The sequence below is a fragment of the Lynx canadensis genome, chromosome B3 (assembly GCF_007474595.2).
Source record: "Lynx canadensis isolate LIC74 chromosome B3, mLynCan4.pri.v2, whole genome shotgun sequence".
Classification (NCBI taxonomy): domain Eukaryota; kingdom Metazoa; phylum Chordata; class Mammalia; order Carnivora; family Felidae; genus Lynx; species Lynx canadensis.
This window is the reverse complement of record NC_044308.2, coordinates 113154351-113176932: the sequence shown is the minus strand read 5'-3', so window position 1 is coordinate 113176932 and position 22582 is coordinate 113154351. Positions and strand designations below refer to the sequence as shown.

Here is a 22582-nt window from a genome sequence, read left to right as displayed (position 1 = left end):
CACTTAGCAACGCGAGGAGGTCAGGTGATACAACCAGCTGACTCCCGTAGAGGAGGTCCCTGTGGCTGTGGGTGTTGCAGCCACGATAGCCCGGCCCAGACTCGAACCGAACTATCATCGTCAGAATGTCGGGCAAAGACCGAATTGAAATCTTTCCCTCGCGCATGTAAGTAAAAGAACGGGTCGAACAGCATTCATAGGTTCATGAACGCCTGTTCGGAGCAGCGACCCCTCCATACCCTGGACTAGCAGGGAGGTTCATTGTTTCCTGGGTAGATCCTGAGCTCACCCCGTACCTTTTCGTGAGTCTGGGACGACGCTTCCTGATGACCCCCTCACATATTCCTTTGAGGGAACCAGACTGGACAGATCCCAAGCCGTAGGAACAGTCTGTCCGAACTGCTGGTTTTTATGGAGGTCCGCAGTCTTTATTCATTAATCGAGCCATTCGTTCCATATTCCCTTATTGAGCTGGGCACTGGGTTTATAGAACTATGAATCGTCGCCAGTTTTGCCTTAGAGAGCTTACAGTTTAGCGGAGAGATGGACAGGCCAGCGAGCTTTCATAAATACTTTGAGAAGGGAAGTTTACTGTGGTAAGCACATAGAAGAGGCTTCTAGGCCAAATTGGGTGTTGAATCGAATTGCACTAGCGTGGACGTCAGATTCGATCTTGGATCCCTTTTCTCATTTTCTAAGATCCCATGAAATGTCACCTGCGGCTGGAAGATATCCCTGAGTTTCCCAGGCACTCTTTTTTTGCTTCATCACCATTGCCCCTTGTTCAGACATCTGTTAATACCACCCATCACACTGTAAAGTGGATATTTGTTTACATATCTTTCCTCCTGGACTGTGAGCTTTCTCCAGGAGAAGAGTGTCTTAATAATTAATCAATAGAAAGTCTACAAAAAATGTTCCTTGAGTGAACCTATGCCTTGGAATCTGCCCAGTTGTGGCCTGCCTTTCTCTTTTGTCTGAATTCTTTGGCAGGAGAAAAAGCCGTAAGTGTTTGAACAGTTGTAAAAGGTTTTGTAGTTTTCTCAAATGTGCCTAACAATGTGTGGAAAGTATAGATTGTTGTTTTCTCTCTCTTCTTCCACTTCCTTTTGTCTTGTTTGTTTGTTTTTTCCAGCAAGGAGCAGGAAATCAGGTTTGCCTCTGACATTTAGATCTTTAGATTGTGGTCCTATTTCTTTGGGGGTGTTCTGTTCTTTTTCTTCATCTTGATCTTTTTCTTAGAGAATCTGAGAATGCTTAAAATAAAAGAATTATATTCAAACTCACTCCTAGATTTCTTTCCAGGGTGGCTGCAGTTCTTAATGAAATGAAAGCGTTTTGGGATTTTGTTATTTTTTACCTTTACCTGCTGATTTTCTAATAGATATTTGTATTAGGTGGGAAGCAAGCCCATTGTGGAGAAAGGCACTGCCTGTAAAATAGGTCAGGATCAAGGCTACTTTGAAGTAGTGAGATCTGCAGAACTCCCAGTACTTGAGTTTGAGTCTTACCAAATGTCTGTGCTGAGAGACCACCAAATTCTAGCATGGCCTAAGGCCATCAACATGGCTGCCTGAGAAAGCTCAGTGCTTCCAGGAGAATTTATTGTTTGTTCTATCCAGTACTTTTTTTTTCTTTTCTTCTTTTTTTTTTTTTTTTTTTTTTTTTTAGAGAGACAGAGAGCAAGAGGGGGAGGGGCAGAGAGAGAGGGAGACACAGAACCCAAAGCAGATTCCAGGCTCTGAGCGGCCAGCACAGAGCCTGATGCGGGTCTCGAACTCATGCACTGCAAGATACTGACCCAAGCCAAAGTCAGACGCTTAACCAACTGAGCCACCCAGATGCCACGATCCAATACTTGACAATAGGCTCCTGACTTCCCTTTCTTAAGGCATTCAGTAAAAGTAGCTTACAATTATGAATCCTTTCTTTTCTTTTTGAGATGTATATGTCTATTCTACAACTTAGAAGTCCCTTTCTCAAGGACCTGAAAGCCATTTCTTTGAAACATAGATATTAGGAAGGATAGGGCCTCTGTCTGCCAGTCTCTGTGGGAGGATAGAATCCTAACATCATGATTGCCAGCTAGTAGACACAGCTTGCCTAAAGTCATTTTTACTGACTAACCCTTGGTAATTTTTCAGTTCTGTGACCCTTCTTGAGGCTGCTCTTAGTCCTCTCCCTTATTCCTTTGAAATACCCAACCACTTCTGCACAAATCAGAATGGAGCTCAGCTCTTTCTCCCACTGTTAGTGGTTACTGAACAAATTCTGTTTTCACCATTTTAATGTCTGGCTGTGTTTATCTTTGATAGTAGTCAGAATGTTAGCATTTTTGTTTTGTTTTTACTTTGAGACTAAAGTGAAAATAAACTTCTTTGGGCTTATACAGGAAGACTAATAGGTTCCAAAAGGTGAAAACTGCTATTTAAGAGCACTCAGCTTGCTGATTGAGAGGAAAATCAGGTGCAGGAAGTAACTGCTTCTCTAAATATTTTCCCTAAGGCTTAGCAGTGGGTATTTTGTCATGCAGTCAGATGCGTTTGATTCAGCTGAAAACAGTCATCATTCTAGATGAAGGTCATACATTTTTCCTATGGTCAAGTGGCTCTGAAACTTCTAAAAGAATATGTGTTTTAAGAGCTAGGAGAGAAAATACTTTCGTGACTTCTGTGTCAGATACTTGCATCTTACAGGTTTTATGACATACTGGCCGTAAGTCCTTGGGCAAGTCACTCTTCAAATCTCAAGAATTAAAATTTGTCTGTTTCATAGAAGTGCCATTAGCTGGGAGGAAATTAAAATTAGCATGGTAAATTCAGTTTTATCAACCAGATTATCTTTTTTACAATAAACTTGCTGGAATCTGCAGTACTGGGATTTGACTTAAATTTGATCCAACCCTTCGAGCTCAAATTCTGGTCCTTAGTGTCAACAATATGATATGTTAAATGTACACATTGGGGAGGATAGCTCCAGCTCAGGCTGGAAACTGAACCAGCTTTGCTTAGACCTTCAGTGAGGCCAGTCAGTACAAAGTCAGCCACTGATAGTTTTCAAAGAGAGAACTGTTCATCTGATGCTGTTTCTTTTTTTTTTTTTTAATTTTTTTTAACATTTATTTTTGAGAGAGAGAGTCGAGAAGGGGCAGAGAGAGAGAGAGGGAGACAGAATCTGAAGCAGCCTCCGAGCTGTCAGCACAGAGCCTGATGCGGGGCTCGAACCCATGAACCGTGAGGTGAGACCATGACCTGAGCCAAAGTCTGGCGGCTCTCAACCTACTGAGACACGCAGGCATCCCCCGCCCTGGCTGATGCTGTTTCTAATAGGCAGCGTGGCATGTGGTTGGGATACAGTGGGACTAGGTTTGAGCCTTGATTTGAGCCTTGGACAAGGCACTGGAGTCAGAAATCTGTTTCAGTCTGTTTATTTTTTTCACCTAGAGTGAGAAAGTGTTTCGTTTTTCTAAGTCTCATTTTCAAGATAATGTTTAAAGTTTCTTCCAGCTATAGAATTATCTCAGTAACGTTTCCCCTATGGTAAAAGATGAGTAAAATCTAGGAATTTACCCAAAAGTCCATTAATACATGATACTTTGCAGTTTGTTACAACACTGGTAATATGAAATTATATCCCCTTATACAAATCATTTTATCAGCATTATACAACATATTGTTAAATTGTATTACCCACTTTTTTTAAAAATTAAATTTTACCTGGCATAGGGTAGGAAGGACAGAAATGTCAATTTCTGCTATTACTTTCTTGACTTGTATTGGGATTTCTGATAGGAAAAGATTGGAATAAGGAGGTAAGGAGACTTCAGTAGTTTGCCACTTCTCAGAAGTCTTTACTTATATGTGTCATTGTTTCCTAGAATCATTTATAAATTAATAAAATGATTGCTGGTAGGATTTTGACTGATGATATGAAAACATTAGTGCCACACTTCTAATAGAAAAAGTAATAAATGGTTGTGGTATAAAACTCAAAAGGTTCAAAGGAATATAAATATAATAGTAAAAAGTAATCCATTTTTTTTTCACTCAGTCCCATTTCCCAAAGGAAACTTATCAGTTTCTGTGAATCTTTTCTAGAACTATTCTCTGTATCAAAATAAGCATATTTATCCCTTATTTTGTATGAGTAAGAGAATATAAAATAGGGAGCATATGTAGATCTACCCTCCTCTTATTTTTTTTTATGACTGCATAACATTCCCTTGGAAGAACCATGATTTATGGGACACTAATATCCACCCTTTTGCTATTACATATAAGGCTGGAGTACTCATCCTTAACCTTGTGTATATTTTTGTGTATATGTGGGAGTAAATCTGTAGGATAAATTCCTCAAAGTGGAATTGTTGGTCCTGAGGTAAGTGCATTTCAAATTATGATATTTATTAGTGGACAGATTTTTTTTTAAAATGCTTAATACATGTGTAATGGAAACACAGATATTATTTTAACTTACAAATCAAATTAATATTTTAACTATGGTGGCATTATAAGATAGAACTCCTGATAAATTTTATCATAATTTAATAACTAATTCCAGATATTGGTTAAAGAATTGTTTCTGTTTTAAATAAATGAACTTCTTATTTATGGAATGCTGAGGGTGGAAATCTACAGTATTGAGAAACCAATTAATTGTAACTCAGCACAAGTGCTATATATTCTTATTCTCATGACATCAAAGAATGAAGCATGATTTTAACACTGTATTGGGGAGATATTTGTATGTCTTTTAAACAGTGTGAATAAATGTCTCTAACTTTGTTTGTGTAGGGCACAGACCATCATGAAGGCTCGATTAAAAGGAGCACAGACAGGTCGAAACCTCCTGAAGAAAAAATCTGATGCCTTAACTCTTCGATTTCGACAGATCCTAAAGAAGATAATAGAGGTAGAATGAACTGTTTTTAGAACAGATACTTTAGAGGTATCTAAGGAAAATCTAGCATGGCTATTGGCATTTAAATTTTTCTTTAAGTTATTTTAATTTAAAATTTTGTCTTTTTATTATTTAAAAAAATTTTTTTTGTGTGTTTATTTATTTTTGAGAGAGAGAGACAGAGTGTGAGCAGGGGAGGGGCAGAGAGAGAGGGAGACACAGAACTGAAGCAGGCTCTAGGCTTTGAGCTGTCTGCGCAGAGCCCGACGCGGGGCTCGAACCCACGAACTGTGAGATCGTGACCTGAGCTGAAGTCGGACACCCAACTGACTGAGCCACCAGCTGCCCCTAATTTTTTTTCTCTCAAAAGTAAAAATACCATTATCACTGTAACAAGTTTCAGATTACTTAATAAAATTCAAACTCATTACTCTTGCCTGCAAAGCCCCACTTGATCCCATCTGGCCCCTGCCTGCCTCTCTGATCTCATTTGGAACATTCTCCCTACCATCTTCCTCCAGGACCTTTTCAGTAGCTGTTTCTTCTGCCTGAAATGTTCTTTCCTCAGAACTTCTTGTGATTTGCTCCTCTGGCCATTCTGGTCTCTTCAGAGAGGCCATCCCTCATTACCTAATCAGAAGTGACCACCATATTTACTTCTGTCACATTTCCTTATTTTAGTTGTAGTATGTATTACTGCATATTTTCTTGTTTGGTTGGTTAGTTCCTTGAGAGCAGAGACTTTCTTGTCCCTAGAACATTGCTGGCCCATAGTATGTTTCAATTCATTGCTTTTTGGGTAATTGCTATGTGAATATGGAAGTATATTTAAAAAGTGAAAGTGACTCCTCTTCCCCTCACTACCCTTGTTTCATTTCCCAGAGGAGTTCTTCATGACACTCATTTTTAGTCTTTCAGTCTCCCTGTCTGTCTTTCATGATGTTTTTAGCAACAGACATGCAATTGTTATATAATTCAATAACGTTTCCTGGCTGCTCCCCCTGGCAGAGTTTGGACAGCTATCTACATCAGTGCATAGATTTTCCTTTTTCTTTATAGCAGCTGCATGGTACTCCATTGAATGGACAATGGAATTTAGCCGTTTTCCTGTTGATGAATGTGTAGTTTTACTATTTTGTGGGGGAGGGTACTCTTAAATCCTTTTGTGTATGTGTAAGAGTACTGACAACACTGACTCCATCTTTGGCCCTCCATCTTGTTCATGCCTGCACTGTGACTTTGGGGCTATGTGTTCCAGGCTCCATGGAGGTTAATGTTTGCCGTAACCAGAATGTGGGAAGGCTTGTCTTGATCTTTCCTAAAGTGGCCCACAGAGGGCACCACTTTAGGTAACTAGTAGAGATGGCTGGCACACAGAAGGTGCCACTTTAGGTAAGTAGTAGAGGTGGTTGGAGGAGCTGCTCGAGGTAACTAATGGGGTGGTTGGTGCACAGAAGGTGCCACTTTAGGTAATTATCCTGTAACCGCTCCACCATGCCCCTTGCTCTATAAAAGCAGGGGATTATGGGCCAGGCTTGGCGGACAGTAGCTCTTTGGGTCGTTAGGCTTCCTGATCCCCCCCAGTCGGTAAGTTACTGTGAGTAAAAGGGTGTAACCGGTTCTGAGAGGCTTGCATTGTTTTTCTGAGTGCCTTCTCAGTGTCCCTCCTCCATCTTCTACCAGCCGGCAAGCCAGCCAGGAAACTGAAAGTGAAGCTAGCCTGGTCTAGGGGCCAGGGGTGGGGGGAGCCTGAGCTGGCTAGCCACCGCCACGTGGGGAGACTTGGCCGGGTGTGTGAGTGCGGGGGTGCCCTGAAAATGGCCAAGGGGTTGGTGTATAGCCTGCCTGAAACCGGGAGAGGGGGAGAAAAGGAGAAGGGAGAGTGGAATAGCAGTTGTGGCGGTGGCTTGGCAGTTGGTCTGTGTGTTGTGAGGTGCCATGGAGGGAGAGTTGGGAGTAGAGAGGGATTTGGAACGGACCGGAGAGGTGGCATTGGCTTTGTAAGAGGATGTGGGAGCAGCACGTTCTTCCCCTAGGGTTGTTCTGTCCGGAGGAATCCAGCAGCGGGGTTGGGGGGGTGGGGCACTTGGGAATGATGGCCGTTGGTGGTGGGCGGAGGAGGGTGAGTGCCCACTACCTCGCACTAAAGGGAGAACTGTGAGGTCTCAGGAGAGTTGGCGTCCTGAGGCCTGCGATCCCTGGGGTAATGGCTCTGATGAGGAGGATGTTTTCCTAGAGGGGGAAGATGATTTATAGGCATGCCCTTTGGTTGGAACAGAGCCCCAGGCTGCTTGTTTGCCTGAGGATGAGCAGAAGAAATTCCCATGCTCAGGAAACGACTGTGAGGGAATATTCTGCCCCTGACGTAGTGGAGCCAGTCAGCCACTTTAAGAAGGAGGGCCGAAAAAGGGGTGGCAGCTTGAGTGTTGGGACTGTGGGATACTGGGGAAGATGGTGTTCTGGTGGAGGTTTGGGACGTCAAAAATGGCCTCAGTCCCTGCTCAACCTGCCTTGTGACAAATACATGCCACAGTCCTAGGTGAGAATCATGGGCACTTAGCTAATTTGACTGGATAAATGCTAATATTAAGATAACTTGGCCTAACTGAAGCCTGTCTCTGGCTTGCAGATGGCTGTGTCCTCACATGGTTTTTCCTCTGTGGTGTCTCTCTGTGTGTTGTAATGTTCTTATTAAAAGGACGTCAGATTGAATTAGATTCCAGCCTAAAGGCCTCATTTTAACCGGGGTTAGGACTTCAACATATACCTCATGGGGACCCAATTCAGCTTTAATTATATATGTATATATTCTATATATAGTAATGAATAAACAAATTAGAGAATAAATAATGCGTTACATACCAGTGTGCTGAACTTGTGACTGTGACGGTGAGCCAACCATTAATAAAAACTGAAATATAATGGGAATTAAAAAAAAAAACTTGGCCTAGCAAAGGGGATATTCCCTGATCTCTATGCAAGAACTACAAGAAATTATACGTGAACTGGGAATGAAACCTGCCATTTATGCCTAGCATTTTAGAGGCCTCAACAAAGAATTATTTTTCTCTGGTATTGAAGACCTTATATTACAGTCAGCCCCAGGGGCATGATATGGGACTTAGTATCTGTTCTTGTCCCTTTGGTTAATCAACCCATTTGCTATAGTAGCTACTATGGTGGCTGACTTAAGTCAAACCAGAAGAATCTGTCATAAGGGAAATAGGTTGAAAAATGGGAAAACAAAAGGTCCTGCCAATGATAAAATGGCAGAGAGGGGGTCCATCAAGGTCTCTCAAAAATTATTGCCAAGATCTAATTTTACATAGATCCCGGAGAGAAAATCTGCACAGCCCAGTTTGGTCTTGGTAAGCCTATGGAAGACACTGCTTAAGGGAAAGCAGTTTATTCCCTTGGAGGAAAGCTCAAGAAAACCAGGTGTGTTCCCCAGAGCACCTCTGCTAACAGGAATTTTGGGAGCAGATACACCTTACCCCTAGAGACTAGGGATTATGCTAACATTGCTTGCAGTAGGGGGCAAACAGAGGCTGCATGTTGAATTAACCATTTATTGGTCTTGCACTTACAGACTACCAGCTCTAATAGACACTGGAGCTGAATGCACACTTACGGAAACCCCTTGAAATTTGGGGGAAAAGTAAAGGCAGTAGATATTTATGTGGGGCAGATTATCAAAGTTCTGCAAACTAGTCTTTACTTACAGATTGCAGGCTTCCTGCCTGTTGTTTTCTAGTGCATATCTCCCACATTTCTGAGTATTTTGGGCATCAATGTTCTGCAGGATCTGAATCTAACAACGACAAGTGGATTCAGTTGTGTTTCCAAGTAGTGAAACTTGTTGTGGGTCATGGCAAAATGCGCACCTATACAGCTGCTGGTTTCTAAAGAGTAATAAACATAAAATGATATGAGCTACTTATTGGGGGGGGGGGCATGATGAGATTGCCACCATTAAAGAATTAGAAAAGGTGGAGGTAATCAGGCCTGCTCAAAGCCCATTCAGTAGTTGGTTTGGCCTATAATGAAATTTAATGGGACCTGGCAAATGACAGTAGATTATAGGGAACTCAGTAAAATTACTCTGCTCATCCATGCCATGATACCTAATACAGCCTTATTGTTAGGGGAAATCATGGCATCCATTAAGACTTATCATTACCTGCTAGACTTGTCTGATGCCTTTTCCAGCATTCATTAGGATGTGAATCCCAAGACCAATTTCCCTTCGTGTGGAACCCGAGTGACCTTCCAGGTGTTGCCCAAGGGTATCTCCTTAGTCCCTCTGTTTGTCACAGGATGGTAGCCAGAGATTTGGAAAAATGAATATTTTCAGAAGAGATGGTGCTTTATCATCATGTCAGTATTATGTTAACTTATGATGATTTATCCTCCCTGTCTCAAGCAGCCACCTCATTCCAGGTGTGAAGTCTTGAGGGTGAGAGGTAAATACCAGCAAATCCAAAGACTGGGTTAATCAGTAAAGTTCCCGGGCATCATCAGTTTGTGTAAGACCAGTGATGCCACAGATGGTCATTGATAAAATGTAAACCTTCCTAGTCCCTAAAACGGTAAAGGAATTATAGGCTTTTTGTTGGTTTACTGGGTTACTGAAGACTACTTATTGCCTGTCTAGTGATAGGGCAGACATTAAGACCTTTTATATGCCTTGGTTAGGAGGGGAAGCTAATGAGATTGGGGTGCAAACCAACAAGAGGCTATCCTAAAAAATGACAGTAAAACAAGTACAGACCTTGGGGATATTAATGCCAGCTGTGACTTGTGAATTAGATGTAAATTCATGTCTAGAAGGGTTTGGTTGGGGCTTGTGGGATGGATGAAATGGGAAACGGATCCTGTTAGGATTCTGTGGCTTCAATTATGGAAGGAAACAGAAGCCAGGTAGAATCCGTGGAAGCACAGGTATTAGTTATATATCTTGCACTGCAGCAGATGGAAGGCCTGAGTGCTGATTTGCCTGTGATGGTACGAACCTCTCTGCTGGTAGGAGGATGAACTAAGGACAGACATGTTCAGCAAACCTAAGAGTGCCTGTGCCCAGGTAAGCACCTTACAGAAATGGCATGCTTATCTACAGAGGAGGAACCTCCTCTCTCATGAGCTGCACCTGGTACTAGGGCTGGTCACTTAAATCGACCCTGCCCAACTTCAGAATTGTCTGACTTTATGCTTCCTCCCCGCCCCCAGTAAGGGAACAGGTAGGCTCATCTCCAGCAGGTGCATAGTATACTGATGGCTGTTGCTGGGGAAACTTGCCTATTTGGCATTCCTCTGCCATCCAGCTGGATTCTGATGTACTTTGGTTTGAAGGAACTAATCAAAGTCAGTGGGCAGAATTGAAAATGGTATGGATTGTATTGACACATGAGCCAGTGCCCATCAGTTTGGCTGCTGACAGCTGGGCAGTGTTGTAAAGGTTGACAACATAGATGCAATGATGGCACAAAGAAGGCTGGGCTATATTAAATAGACCCCTGTGGAAAGTAGAACTGTGAGAAGATGTTTGGGTAGTATGCTCTAAGCCCAGTGCAGCCATCGAACAGCCATCCAAGTATGGCATATGTCCCTGCTCACTCCCCATCCACACTACCAGGCAATCCTGAGGCAAATGCTCTAGTCTGGGTATGAGCCCTTCAGCTGGAGAAAATGCTGACCCTGTCTGATGTAGCAGAATGGGTCCATCATAAATCAGGACACTGAGGTCCCAAAAGTACCTGAGAAATGAGATTACATTTTTCTGTAAAATATTCAGTCTACAAGCTGCTGACAAGAACTGCCCCCAGTGCCATCTCAAGCGATGGACCATATGCCACACCCTGGGGTGTATTGGGTGGACTATAAACTCTGTTTCTCACTGGCAGATCTATTACATAAGCCCTTTGCCAGTAATTGGGAGGGCACAAATATGTACAGACCTGTGTGGACACTTGCACAGGACTTGTACAAGCCTTAGCCTATAAAAAGAGCTAATCAGGCTGCAACTGTAACAGATTAACAAAACTGGAGAGCATGTACAAACACCCCCTACTCAGTGATCAAGGGACACATTTTACTGGCCATGATATCCAAAAATGGGCAGAGACCTGGGTATATTCTGGACTTCCCACCTGCCATACAGCCTCACTGTTGCAGGCCTAATTGAAAGGATGAATGGGCTAATAGCACATTAAAGACTTTATCACGGGTGGATCCCTGAAAGGATGGTCTCCAAGACTAACCAGCAATTCATCTCCTTAAAGCTATGCCCATAGCAAGACAGACATCTACATATGAACACCTCACCAGCAACACCCATGCAGTTTGCAGCTCTTGTGCAGGTGTTATCTGGAGACCCATGGTCTGTTGGGGGAGGAGGGCCTCCTTTTGTGATTGCTACAAGACCTCCCACGTGGTAAGACTTTAGTTCATTGGAAATAAACTTGGAATGCCTCCTCCAGGTGGCTTGGTATCCTAATCCCTTGGGGCCACAGCCTCCCATCCAGTAGTAGTCTTAACCCTTTATTATGCATTGGTCAGGGCCCAGCACATGCAAATAACTGCTTCTGAATTTCTGATGCTTGGTATTGAGGTAGGGTTGTTAGTGCAAACCGAAATGCCCCTGTACAATATAGGTACACCCTTTGATGATACTAAGGGGCAAAATACATGGGGTCTTTTCCCAGGGAAAATACCTAAGCCAGGGGTGTTCTTAGCTCATGGGGCCCAAACCACTACCCTGTTGTTTATGAATGAAGATTTGCCACACCTGTTGCCTGTAAAACATTTCTTACTGCCCTTAACCTTGCATCGTTAATGTTTCTATTGTGTCTGGAAACGTCTTCTTGTCATAGGCCACCACTTACGCTGAAGTTGACAATTGCTCTGACTGCTGGGTCTGCAGAAAGCGTTGCTGGGAAATTGTAGTTCTAAGTATTTTCTTTGGTTGTACAGATCTGTTGTTGCTGCTGTGGTATAGAGATGCAAGTCCCCTCCCAATACCTGTCCGTAGGGTCATTGTGGAAGAATGGTGTGTAAAGGTTATACGGGCCATAAAGATGTTGAGGGTAGTGTGTAGTGATGCTGACAACACTGACTCCCATTTGTCAGTGCTCCATCTTGTTCATGCTGCGCAATGACTTCGCTTGGCAACTGGTAGAGATGGCTGGTGCACAGAGGGTATCACTTTAGGTAACTCCCTTGTGATCTCCCCACCATACCCCCCACCCCCTCTATAAAAGCTGGGGGTTTATGATCCAGACTTGGCAGAGATCGCCGCATAGCTGCCTGGATTGTTGGTCCCTCCCTGCATAAAACTGTAAATGGTCTGCAGTGCCTTGCATTGGGTTTCGGTCTCAGACTGTCGTCTTAGCCTGGAAGATGCTCGACTGTCCCTTCTCCACCTTCTGACAGTATATGTACTGGCATTTCTCTGGAGAATCTTAGAATCTCAAGGATCTATTCGTTTAAATTTTTGATGGATAACTGTCAAATTGTTTTCCAAGTTGTTATACTAATTTACATTCCTGTCAAATGATTATGAGAGCACCTATTCTCTCAAATTCATCATAACTGGGTATTAGTAATCTTTTTTATTTGTTGCCAATCTATGGGACTAAAATTGGTATCTTTTAATTTGCACTACTTTTGATTGTCAGGTTGAGCATCTTTTCATGTTTACTGGTAATTTGATTTTCTTGGTGAATATCTTTTTGTAGAAGTTCTACAATAGTCTGGTTAGTGTGTAAAATGCCAAAAATATTTTCTCCTAGCCTTTTTAAAAAATATTTCTTGTTTGGTGAAGTCTTTTTTTTTCTTTTTAACATAGTACTTGGGTTATACATAATGCTTAGAAAGGCCCTTTTAAAAAGATTAAGAAAATATTCTATGCTTTATAGTTTTTTTTGAAACTAATGACTTCTGGAGAGAGAGAGAGAGAGAGAGTGTGTGTGTGTGTGAGTGAGAGAGATGTGAAGAGGTAGGGATTTAGCTTTATCATTTTGTAAGTGGGTGGCCAGTTGAATGGTCTCTTTGTTACCAAATTCCCATATAGGCTTGCGGCTCTTTCTGAGTACTGTTCTGTTTCATTGTCTTATTTTTCCCATATCGAATGAATTTCCTTATTGTAGGTATACCTTTTTAAAAAATTAAAAAAAAATTTTTTTTTTTTTTTAGCGTTTACTCATTTTTTGAGAGACCAAGCATGAGTGGGGGAGGGGCAGAGAGAGGGAGACACAGAATCCGAAGCAAGCTCCAGGCTCAGAACTGACAGCACAGAGCCTGACGTGGGGCTCAAGCTCACAAACCTTGTGATCATGACCTGAGCCGAAGTCGGACGCTTAACCCACTGAGCCACCCAGGCACCCCATTAAAAACAATTTTTCTAATGTTTATTTTTTGAGCAAGAAACTGAGTGCAAGGGGGGGAGGGGGCAGAGACAAAGGGGGACACAGAATCTGAAGCAGGCTCCAGGCTCTGAGCTGTCAGCACAGAGCCCATTGCAGGGTTCAAACCCACAAATTGTGAGATCATGACCTGAGCTGAAGTCAGATGCTAAACTGACTGAGCCACTTAGGCACCCGTGTAGCTATACATTTTTAATACTTGGCAACTCTGCCCATCTGCCCTAACTTTTTTTTAAAAAAGGTTATTGAATATTCTCAAACATTAAATATTTCTTTTTTTTTTTAATTTTTTTTTTTAACATTTATTTATTTTTGAGACAGGGAGAGACAGCATGAATGGGGGAGGGTCAGAGAGAGAGGGAGACACAGAATCTGAAACAGGCTCCAGGCTCTGAGCTGTCAGCACAGAGCCTGACGCGGGGCTCGAACTCACAGACCGCGAGATCATGACCTGAGCCGAAGTCGGCCACTTAACCGACTGAGCCACCCAGGCGCCCCAAACATTAAATATTTCAGGTTTATATTAAAGCCACTATGCCATTAAGATTTTGACTGCATTGCAGTGAGCAAATTGGCATGAACTCATTCAGGAATAAGGTTGGTCCTTCAGTGAAGATCATATTCTATTTCTTAATGTCATTATTCTGATGTTTTAATTATAAACTGTATGGTTTTGTAACACTATTAACTGACCATAACCAAAACTGTTAAAACAAAATTGGATATTTTTGTTATCAAGTCATTATTTTAGGCACGCACCTGGCATAAAATACTGGTTATTAAAGAAATGTAATTTTGATGTTTTTTCCTTGTAATAAACTTGGTTGGATCAGTTGTTGGTTTATGCTTTTCCAGACTAAAATGTTGATGGGTGAAGTGATGAGAGAAGCTGCCTTTTCACTTGCAGAGGCCAAGTTCACGGCAGGGGACTTCAGGTAAGACTTAATGGGGTGTTTTGAAAAATCAAAGTGCTTTCATGTTCATAATTTCACTTCAAAGCTGTTCTTAATGAAAACCATAGAAGCAATAAAGACAAACGATGGGGGTGCAAGTGTTCGTTGCTACTACTCTGTCACCCTAACACTAGTGCCTTTATTATCATCCACATGTGTCTGTTACACAGTTGGAGGCACAGCGTACTTAACATTTTATAGTTTTCTTTTTTTTTTTATAAATTTTTTTTTTTAACGTTTCTTTATTTTTGAGACAGAGACAGAGCATGAACGGGGGAGGGTCAGAGAGAGGGAGACACAGAATCAGAAGCAGGCTCCAGGCTCTGAGCCGTCAGCACAGAGCCTGACGTGGGCCTCGAACTCACAGACCACGAGATCATGACCTGAGCCGAAGTCGGCCGCTTAACCTACTGAGCCACCCAGGCGCCCCTAGTCTGTTTTCATTTAACATTGTATCATGAAAATTTTTCCTGGTTTTTACATAGCTGTATAACCTTTCTCTAAATGTACATAATTTATTAACCATTTCTAATGGTGGACTTTTGGGTTGATTTTCAGATTTTTTGAATATTAGAAAAGATGTTGTAAACATCTTCATGTATATATATTTTTTTGTTTCTGTAGAATTACTTCCTTAGGATAAGTTTGAGAATGGAATTGGTTGTTAAAGGGCATAAATTCTCTAAGGCCTTCGTCACATCAGTACATGCTTTACAAAGAATATAAAATGTTTTTGTTTTACAAAGGGGGTTTTGCCAGTTACATTGTATGATTCTCCCCAAATAACCTTGTGAGGTAAAGCAGGCAAGCATTGTTATTCCTCATTTAAATTCAGTGCCTTCCTGAAGGCAAATGGCTATTTGGGGGCAGAGGTGGAAATTTTCAGGGTTTTTCATTTTTGTTGTCTTTACCCAATGACACAGTGTCTCCATTCTTAGTTTGTGTTATCCAGGAGCATTACCTAATGGGCAGGTCTTACAGCCTCAGGGGCAGAAGGCCTTTTGTGAAGAGATGGACTTTAATTTTGCCAGTGTTTGTGGGACAGCACCTTGCATTGACTTTTCTAGCAGAGACAGGGAATCAGTAGTATGAGTGGAATGTGAATGTGTTTTAGGGTGGTTATGGTGAAAACACTATAAGAACAAACTGGGGAGTCAGACAAAACCAGATGGAAGTTAGGTTCCAGGTTAAAGGAATTAAAGTCCTGCTTAGCCAAATCTAGAAGGTTAGAAGGAACGAATTTTCTCTAAATTACATTAGCTGAATAAAAGCCCTTAAATCACCTTTCTGGCACCACATGCCTGACTGAAAACTCAATCCATGTACTTTAAAATAATTTTTTGTTATTTTCTTATGGTTAATTTTTTTATATTAAATATAATTTGTTGTCAAATTGATTTCCATACAACACCCAGTGCTCATCCCAACAAGTGCCCTCCTCCATTTTCCCCTCTCCCCCACCCCCATCAACCCTCAGTTCTCAGTATTTAAGAGTCTCTTATGGTTTGCCTCCCTCCCCCTCTGTAACTTTTTTTTTCCCCCTTAATGTTTTGAAAAATTGTTCATTCTTTACTCTCTGAGGCCCTCTTCTGGCAGCAGTGATTTTTTTTTTTTTTCTTTTTCTGGAAAGACCATTCTCGGAACATACTTAATTGTGCTATCTCATCCTTGTTGAAATTACCTGATCGGTCTCTGTAGTTTTCTCACTCTAAAATCTCAACTAAATCATGGCCTTTTCTCTTTCTGCAGCACCACAGTAATTCAAAATGTAAATAAAGCCCAAGTGAAGATTCGAGCTAAGAAAGATAATGTAGCAGGTAACTTTTCAACCCTTTAGCATGCCTGGGAAGAAAAGATGACGTTTATTTATTTTTTTAATGTTTTTATTTTTGAGACAGCACGAGTGGGAGAGGGGCAGAGAGAGAGAGAGAAATGTAGACTGAGAGTCCAAAGCAGGCTCCAGGCTCTGAGCTGTCAGCATAGAGCCTGATGTGGGGCTCAAACCCATGAACTTGCGAGATCATGTCCTGAGACGAAGTCGGACGCTTAACCGACTGAGGTGCCCCAAGAAAAAAATGACATTTAAAAACTAATGTGTTCATACAGCAAGATCTTCATGTCCTAACTAATCTCTTCTACTTAGAACAAGTTTATTGGCTTTACATGTTGAAACCATTGCCAGAGGATGGGGGTGGGGGAAATGGGGAGCTGTTCAATAGCTATAAAGTTAGTTACACAAGATAAATAAGTTCCAGAGATCTGCTGTACAACATAGTGCCTATAGTTAACAATGCAGTGTTGTGTACCTAAAAACTTAGGGTAGATCTTGTGTTGAGTGTTCTTAACACACACGAAAAGGGACACAATAAATCTTTTGGAGGTGATAGATGGGTTGATTGCCTTGATTGTGGTGATGGTATCATGGGTGTACCCAGGTATCTAAATTCATCAAAATGTATGTGTAAAATATGTGCAGTTTTTTTCCTGCATTTTATGTATACCTCAAAACTGAAAGGAAGAAAATTGTGACAGATCTCTTATGACTCAGGATAATTTGATTATTAAATAGGAATGAACGCTTAAGATAGCAAGTTCCTAAATTCATTTATTGAAACCAGGTCCAGACAGACTCTTGACTTTTGAGTATTTGCTGAAAAAGAAACACAGGGGAAGAGTGGTGATTAAGAAACAGTACTTCAAGGGCATGTTTGTAATTCACACGTTTTGTATTTAACAGGAGTTACTTTGCCAGTGTTCGAACATTACCATGAAGGAACTGACAGTAAGTGTGAAACTTGGGTAGTCTGTGTCTCTGGATTCTCCAGGTTCCTCTTTAAACTTTTTTCTGGAAAATGGTGCTAGATAGACCTTCTTTGATTTTAGTGGCTCCAGTGTGTTAGCAGCCTTCTCATCTGGTACAATTGGGACGATGGTTAGTTAAAGTGTTATGGCAGGGGTCTTAAAACATTGTGATGTCTTAAAATGTTTTATTTCCACCTAGATATACTTAAATATACAGTCATTTGCTATTAAAAAAAGACTTCTGTGTTGTCTTTCTGCATAAACTGCACCCATAATGCATTGTTTATAATTTCCAGTTTGAATTTCTTTAAGGTTTTAGACTCTCTGCTGAATCTTCCTAGATTTTATAGCTCAGCCTCAATTTTTTTACAATTGTATTAGAATTTCCTAATTTGATAGCATTTTTTGGGTAGTAACACATCTTTGTTGAGTCTTTTCAAAGTAATCAACTTTTCTTCATAGAAACAACAGTTTTGGGTACTATTCTTTCATTGGCTCACAGAGGATATTTAGTACAGCTTGAATAAAGAAATGGAGCATCCTAGAGAGTCACTTGTTAATGGAGAGTTACTGTACTATGGGCAGGCATCAGGCCATATGATACAAGGGGATGGGCACAATGTGAATAAAGTGAAGGTTGGTTAAAAGCTTCTTCTATAGTTATACTTAGAATAGCTTCCTTGGGGAGAAAAGTATGTTCACTGTTAAGTCTGAACTCTGGAGAACAAACTGATGGCTACCAGAGAGGAGCTGGGTGGGGGGATGGGTTACATAGGTGATGGTGATGGGGATTAAGGAGTACATTTGTGATGAGTACCGGGTATTATATGGAAGTGTTGAATCACTGTATTGTATGCCTGAAACAAATATTACACTGTATGGTAACTAACCTGAATTTAAATAAAAACTTAAATGCTTAAAACTTCACATCAAAACAAACATGTTCACTGTTCAGCATGCCTAGGGAGTAGGATGGGTACTTAATGTTTCCATTTAACAGGGGTTAGTGAATTTGTTTCTTCTTGGTTGGTATTATTCTGACTTCGTTATCGGGAAGATTATTTACGTCTACCTACAAGTGTTGCCTAACTGGTTCTTTCAGGTTATGAACTGACTGGTTTAGCCAGAGGTGGGGAACAATTGGCTAAATTAAAGAGGAATTATGCCAAAGCAGTGGAATTACTGGTGGAACTGGCTTCACTTCAGGTCAGTAGCAGGAGAACTAGAGACCTGCTTCGGTTTGAGAGCTGAGAGCTGAGAGCCGAGAGGGGAAGCTTCAGGTCTTGAATCCACACATCCTGCACTTACTGCTTTAAACTGTTTCCGTGACTTTATGTAAAAAAAAGCCAGGGATGTTTTGATTCCTTAAATGATGGCTTCTGTACCTTTGTGTCTACTTCTTACTACTAACAAAATGTGTGTGCAATGGTATAGTTTCACTCTTGTGTAGGTGAGAACAGCAACAGTGGATACTGGATTTAAATGTAAATATAACCTAGTTTATGCATGAAAGCTATTTTTTCCCTTTTGTGACCAGTTAATGTAGATCTATGTAATAGTGCCTGATTCTTTCCCTTTGCCACTTTTATAACATTAGGCAAATCTGAAGTGAACAAATTAGAATAGCATAGAAATAGTGTTAGCTCTGTGGCAATCTCACGAGAATTTTCCTGTTTAAGCAGATTGAAAAGTAGTCTTGGTTTCCAAATGTTCTCTACAAGTGCAGTCTGAGTGAAGCCAAGTGAACAGGACATGATTAGGAAGACTTCATGCTTACATTATTTGTTCTCTTATTTTAGACTTCCTTTGTTACTTTGGATGAAGCTATTAAGATAACCAACAGGCGTGTAAATGCCATTGAACATGGTGAGTGTAAGCTTCTGTGAGGCTCTTTGTTCACCCGCTTGTCCATACCTCCACATTTGTTATGTAGCTGCTGGGAATCCGGCACTGATCACAAGGTGAATAAGACCTTGCCCCCACAGTGGGAAGGGCCATGAGTCAGCAGTAAAGTGTTACTAAGTGCTTTGATAGAAGTATGTTTATGATTTGGGGGTGAGTTACACAATGGAATGGGAAGTTAAAAGTTCTGAAGTGTTTTATTCATTCCTGGTTATGAATAAAGGGCAAAACTATTTTTCAAGAGCTCTCGTGTTTTCTCTAGTTCTTTCCAGTGATTCAGTAATCTTTTGAACACATTAAATATTTAACTTTAAATCCCTTTTCCTGTAAGCTTTATGTCCTGCTCTTCTTGATTCCTAAAAATTTTCCCATTTGATGCATTTTTTTTTCCGCCTCTTATTGTTCTAAAACTACACTTAATGTTGGCACAATACTTTCCGTTCAAAGAACTCCGTTTTCATTAAAGAAATGCTCAATTTTAAGGTAAGAAAGGAATAGATTTTGAACAGCACAGAACTTATTTTGGTCTTTTGGTGTTAAAGATGAGGTTATCTCATTTTTCAAAACTCCACACACATTTCCTGGCTGGTTGCTAGTGCCAGGCTTTGTCAGTGGAATTGCAAGCAAAACAAAATGGGTAAGGTTATAAATCGTTCCAACTCTTCAGTCAGTTCAGTTTTTAGAAGCAGATAGGCAAATTCTATGTAAAATAGCACCTTATGACTACCGTAAAACTCTACAACTTAGTGCATGCTCTTTGCTTGATGATCTACTTTTTATCTTAATTTTTTTTTTTTTTTAAGAGTGCGAGTTAGAAAGAGGGGCAGAGGGAGAGAGAGAATCCCAAGCAGGCTCCATGCTGTGCATGGAGCCTGACATGGGGCTTGATCTCCTGACCCTGGTATTCCCTGATGATTTACTTTTTTACAGTGGATTGGTGTTCTGTTTAAACTAGCATCTGTGGTTCAGTGTTACATATTCATATAAATCCAGTATATTCAGTGTTGTGTATATTGTGATTCAGTGTTATTGGTCTATAGAAAGGACACTAGAAAGGTATATACCAAAATATTTACAGTAGTTATTTTAGGGTGGTTGGATTATACTTTATTTTTTTTGTTTTCCAACTTTCCTGTATTAAATGTACATTAATTTTACAATTAGAAAAAGTATCTATTATACAGATGAGCACTGGCAGTTTGAAAAAAGGTTTGAAGTTCTCATATATATATATACACATATATATATACACATATCTATTTTTTTAAACCCTAGTCATCATTCCCCGGATCGAACGTACCCTTGCTTATATCATCACAGAGCTGGATGAGAGAGAGCGAGAAGAGTTCTATAGGTTTGTTGGAATTGGTCATTTTTTTGTTTTCATATTCCAAAGGCTAGATTTTCTCAGAGACATGTTGGCTTATGTTCTTTAGAATTAGCACAGCCTGTATTTTATTGTGATAAATGAGAAGCAAGACCTAATATTGGCATAAGGCTATGGAGACTAATGTATGCTGAGTTTTGCATATACTTAAAATGTGGCACTCTAGAAAGGCCCTTAGGAGAAACTATTGATAGACTTGATTATTCTTTAAAATGAAATCCTAATTTAGATCAGGTGTCTCCCACATAAAAAGAAACTGGAATTAATCAGTTAACATTTATGTATTGCATAGTGAACATGCTCCAGGAGAAAGTATAAAGTACTGGGGGGCATTATGTAATTAGATAAATGACACCATTAGAGGATTAGCACAGTCCTCAGAAATGATGCATCTACCTGAGTCGGTTATCAACAGTTAGGCCTTGTAGGGACAGCAGATCCTCTATAGGTATAGTACACAGGGGTCAGTGTGCCAGCTTCCGAGAAGTGGGAGACAGGTGAAGGCAAGTATTCAGGAAGGATGTGGCCTTCTTGGATCTTGAGTAGCATCTGAGTATGATTTATAATCTTAATTATAAGAGGTTATTGTGTTTCTGTCCTTCAGTGACATTCAGGGTTGTAGTGATCCAGATGGAATGATCCAAAATTTTATTAAATGTCTGAATGCTCAAACGCTGTTCCATTATTAAGGGGCGGATTTCAAAGTTTATTCAGTCTGGGATAGGAACTTTTGAAGTCTGTTACTAGCTTAAAATGTCTATGTTCTACCTCAAATACTTTAAAAATGGGTTATAAATCACTAAAAATGAAAGTTTTCTAGTTTGTAGATGTTATTGTTACAAAACTAGAAGAAATCACATCTACTTAGAACTGAAACCATGTTCAGAAAATCCCCTCCTTGTTTCACAGGTTAAAGAAAATCCAAGAGAAGAAAAAGATTCTCAAGGAAAAATCAGAGAAGGACTTGGAACAGCGGAGGGCAGCTGGAGAGGTGATGGAGCCTGCTAATCTTTTGGCTGAAGAGAAGGATGAGGATCTTTTGTTTGAATAGTTTCCTGCTCTGGTTCTTTCATAAGCCCTAACATGGCACCATTTTAATTCACGGTGTGTAGGTTTGGTACGTGTGGCTATTTATTTTTTGGCCTAAGAATTTCACTGGTGGTAACATTTCCCAGGATGTTGGTTATGGGGCTGCCTTTGCAAAATCCTAATTCAGCAACCATTTATATCATGTGAGATTTGTAGACCTTGCCCAGGAACCTGTAGAATTTACTCTGCAGAAATGGTACCCTATTCTGTTTACATCTGTTACAAGTGCTCTGCTTACCAAGCATATTAGGAAATTCCCCTTAGAAAACAGCAGTGGCCTCAGGCCAGCTGTCACTGTAGCACCCTTTGTTCCTACCTGCTCCCTGAGATTGCTGCAGCCATCCTTGTGTTACCGTGGTACTTCTCTCAAGCTTTACGAAACCTTCACTATTTTTCCTTGCATGACAGGTCTCTGTCTTGTCTGTCATGGGAGTTCTGCCAATTTTAATGTGACTATGGTGTAAACAGTAAAATGATTTAAAAATGAGTTGTTCCTTTATTTAAGAAATTTACTGCTAAAATCAGTCACGTTCTGCTCAGATTGGCACATGGGATTGTTACCTAAAGCGTTTTCTCTGCAGACATGCAGGAGGTGGATAGCCTCCCTTTATCCCCTCTTCATATGAAGTGCTTTACTGATAAACTTACTGAGAGGACTGTTGAATTTTGGGGTACTCATAAATATGAGTGAGTTAAGGGGGGTCATTAATATTTTCTCATCTAAGAAAAAATACCTTGTTTCTTACTCTCAGGTGGTAACTTTTTATCTTCTAAACTATAACAACTTGCTGTCTTCCACATAGGAAGATGAGGCATTTGAGTGGCTCTGTTAGAAGCAGACCGAGGTTTTTGGTGCTGTTTGATTTGGTGTGAGCCATCCATGATTACTCAGGCTTTCTTGTACCCACTGTCTGAGGTGACTGGCTGTGGGAGAGTTTTTAGTGAAATTGTTAACACTAGGCTTATGAGTATTTAAGTCCATTGATAGCACAGCCAAGGCTTTTTAAAGTACCAAGTAATCTTGCAAACATTTAATACCTGCTATAAAATAATCTTAGTTGTGTGCCAACTGTTTTAAGTGTTTTATTTATCTTGTCACAACAACCATAAAGAGATACTTATTTTAACGC

General features: G+C 40.6%; 1 protein-coding gene across 1 annotated transcript; it reads left to right on the top strand.

The window, feature by feature from the left end:
* The first annotated feature begins 8 nt into the window (after nucleotides 1-8).
* On the top strand, nucleotides 9-22521 carry ATP6V1D (ATPase H+ transporting V1 subunit D). Its single transcript, XM_030319364.1, has 9 exons — nucleotides 9-166; nucleotides 4794-4911; nucleotides 14175-14254; nucleotides 16022-16089; nucleotides 17010-17054; nucleotides 18177-18280; nucleotides 18874-18940; nucleotides 20252-20330; nucleotides 21273-22521. Exons 1-9 carry the CDS (start codon nucleotides 126-128, stop codon nucleotides 21412-21414), a joined length of 744 nt encoding a protein of 247 aa, XP_030175224.1. The 5' UTR covers nucleotides 9-125; the 3' UTR covers nucleotides 21415-22521.
* The last annotated feature ends 61 nt before the right edge of the window (nucleotides 22522-22582 follow it).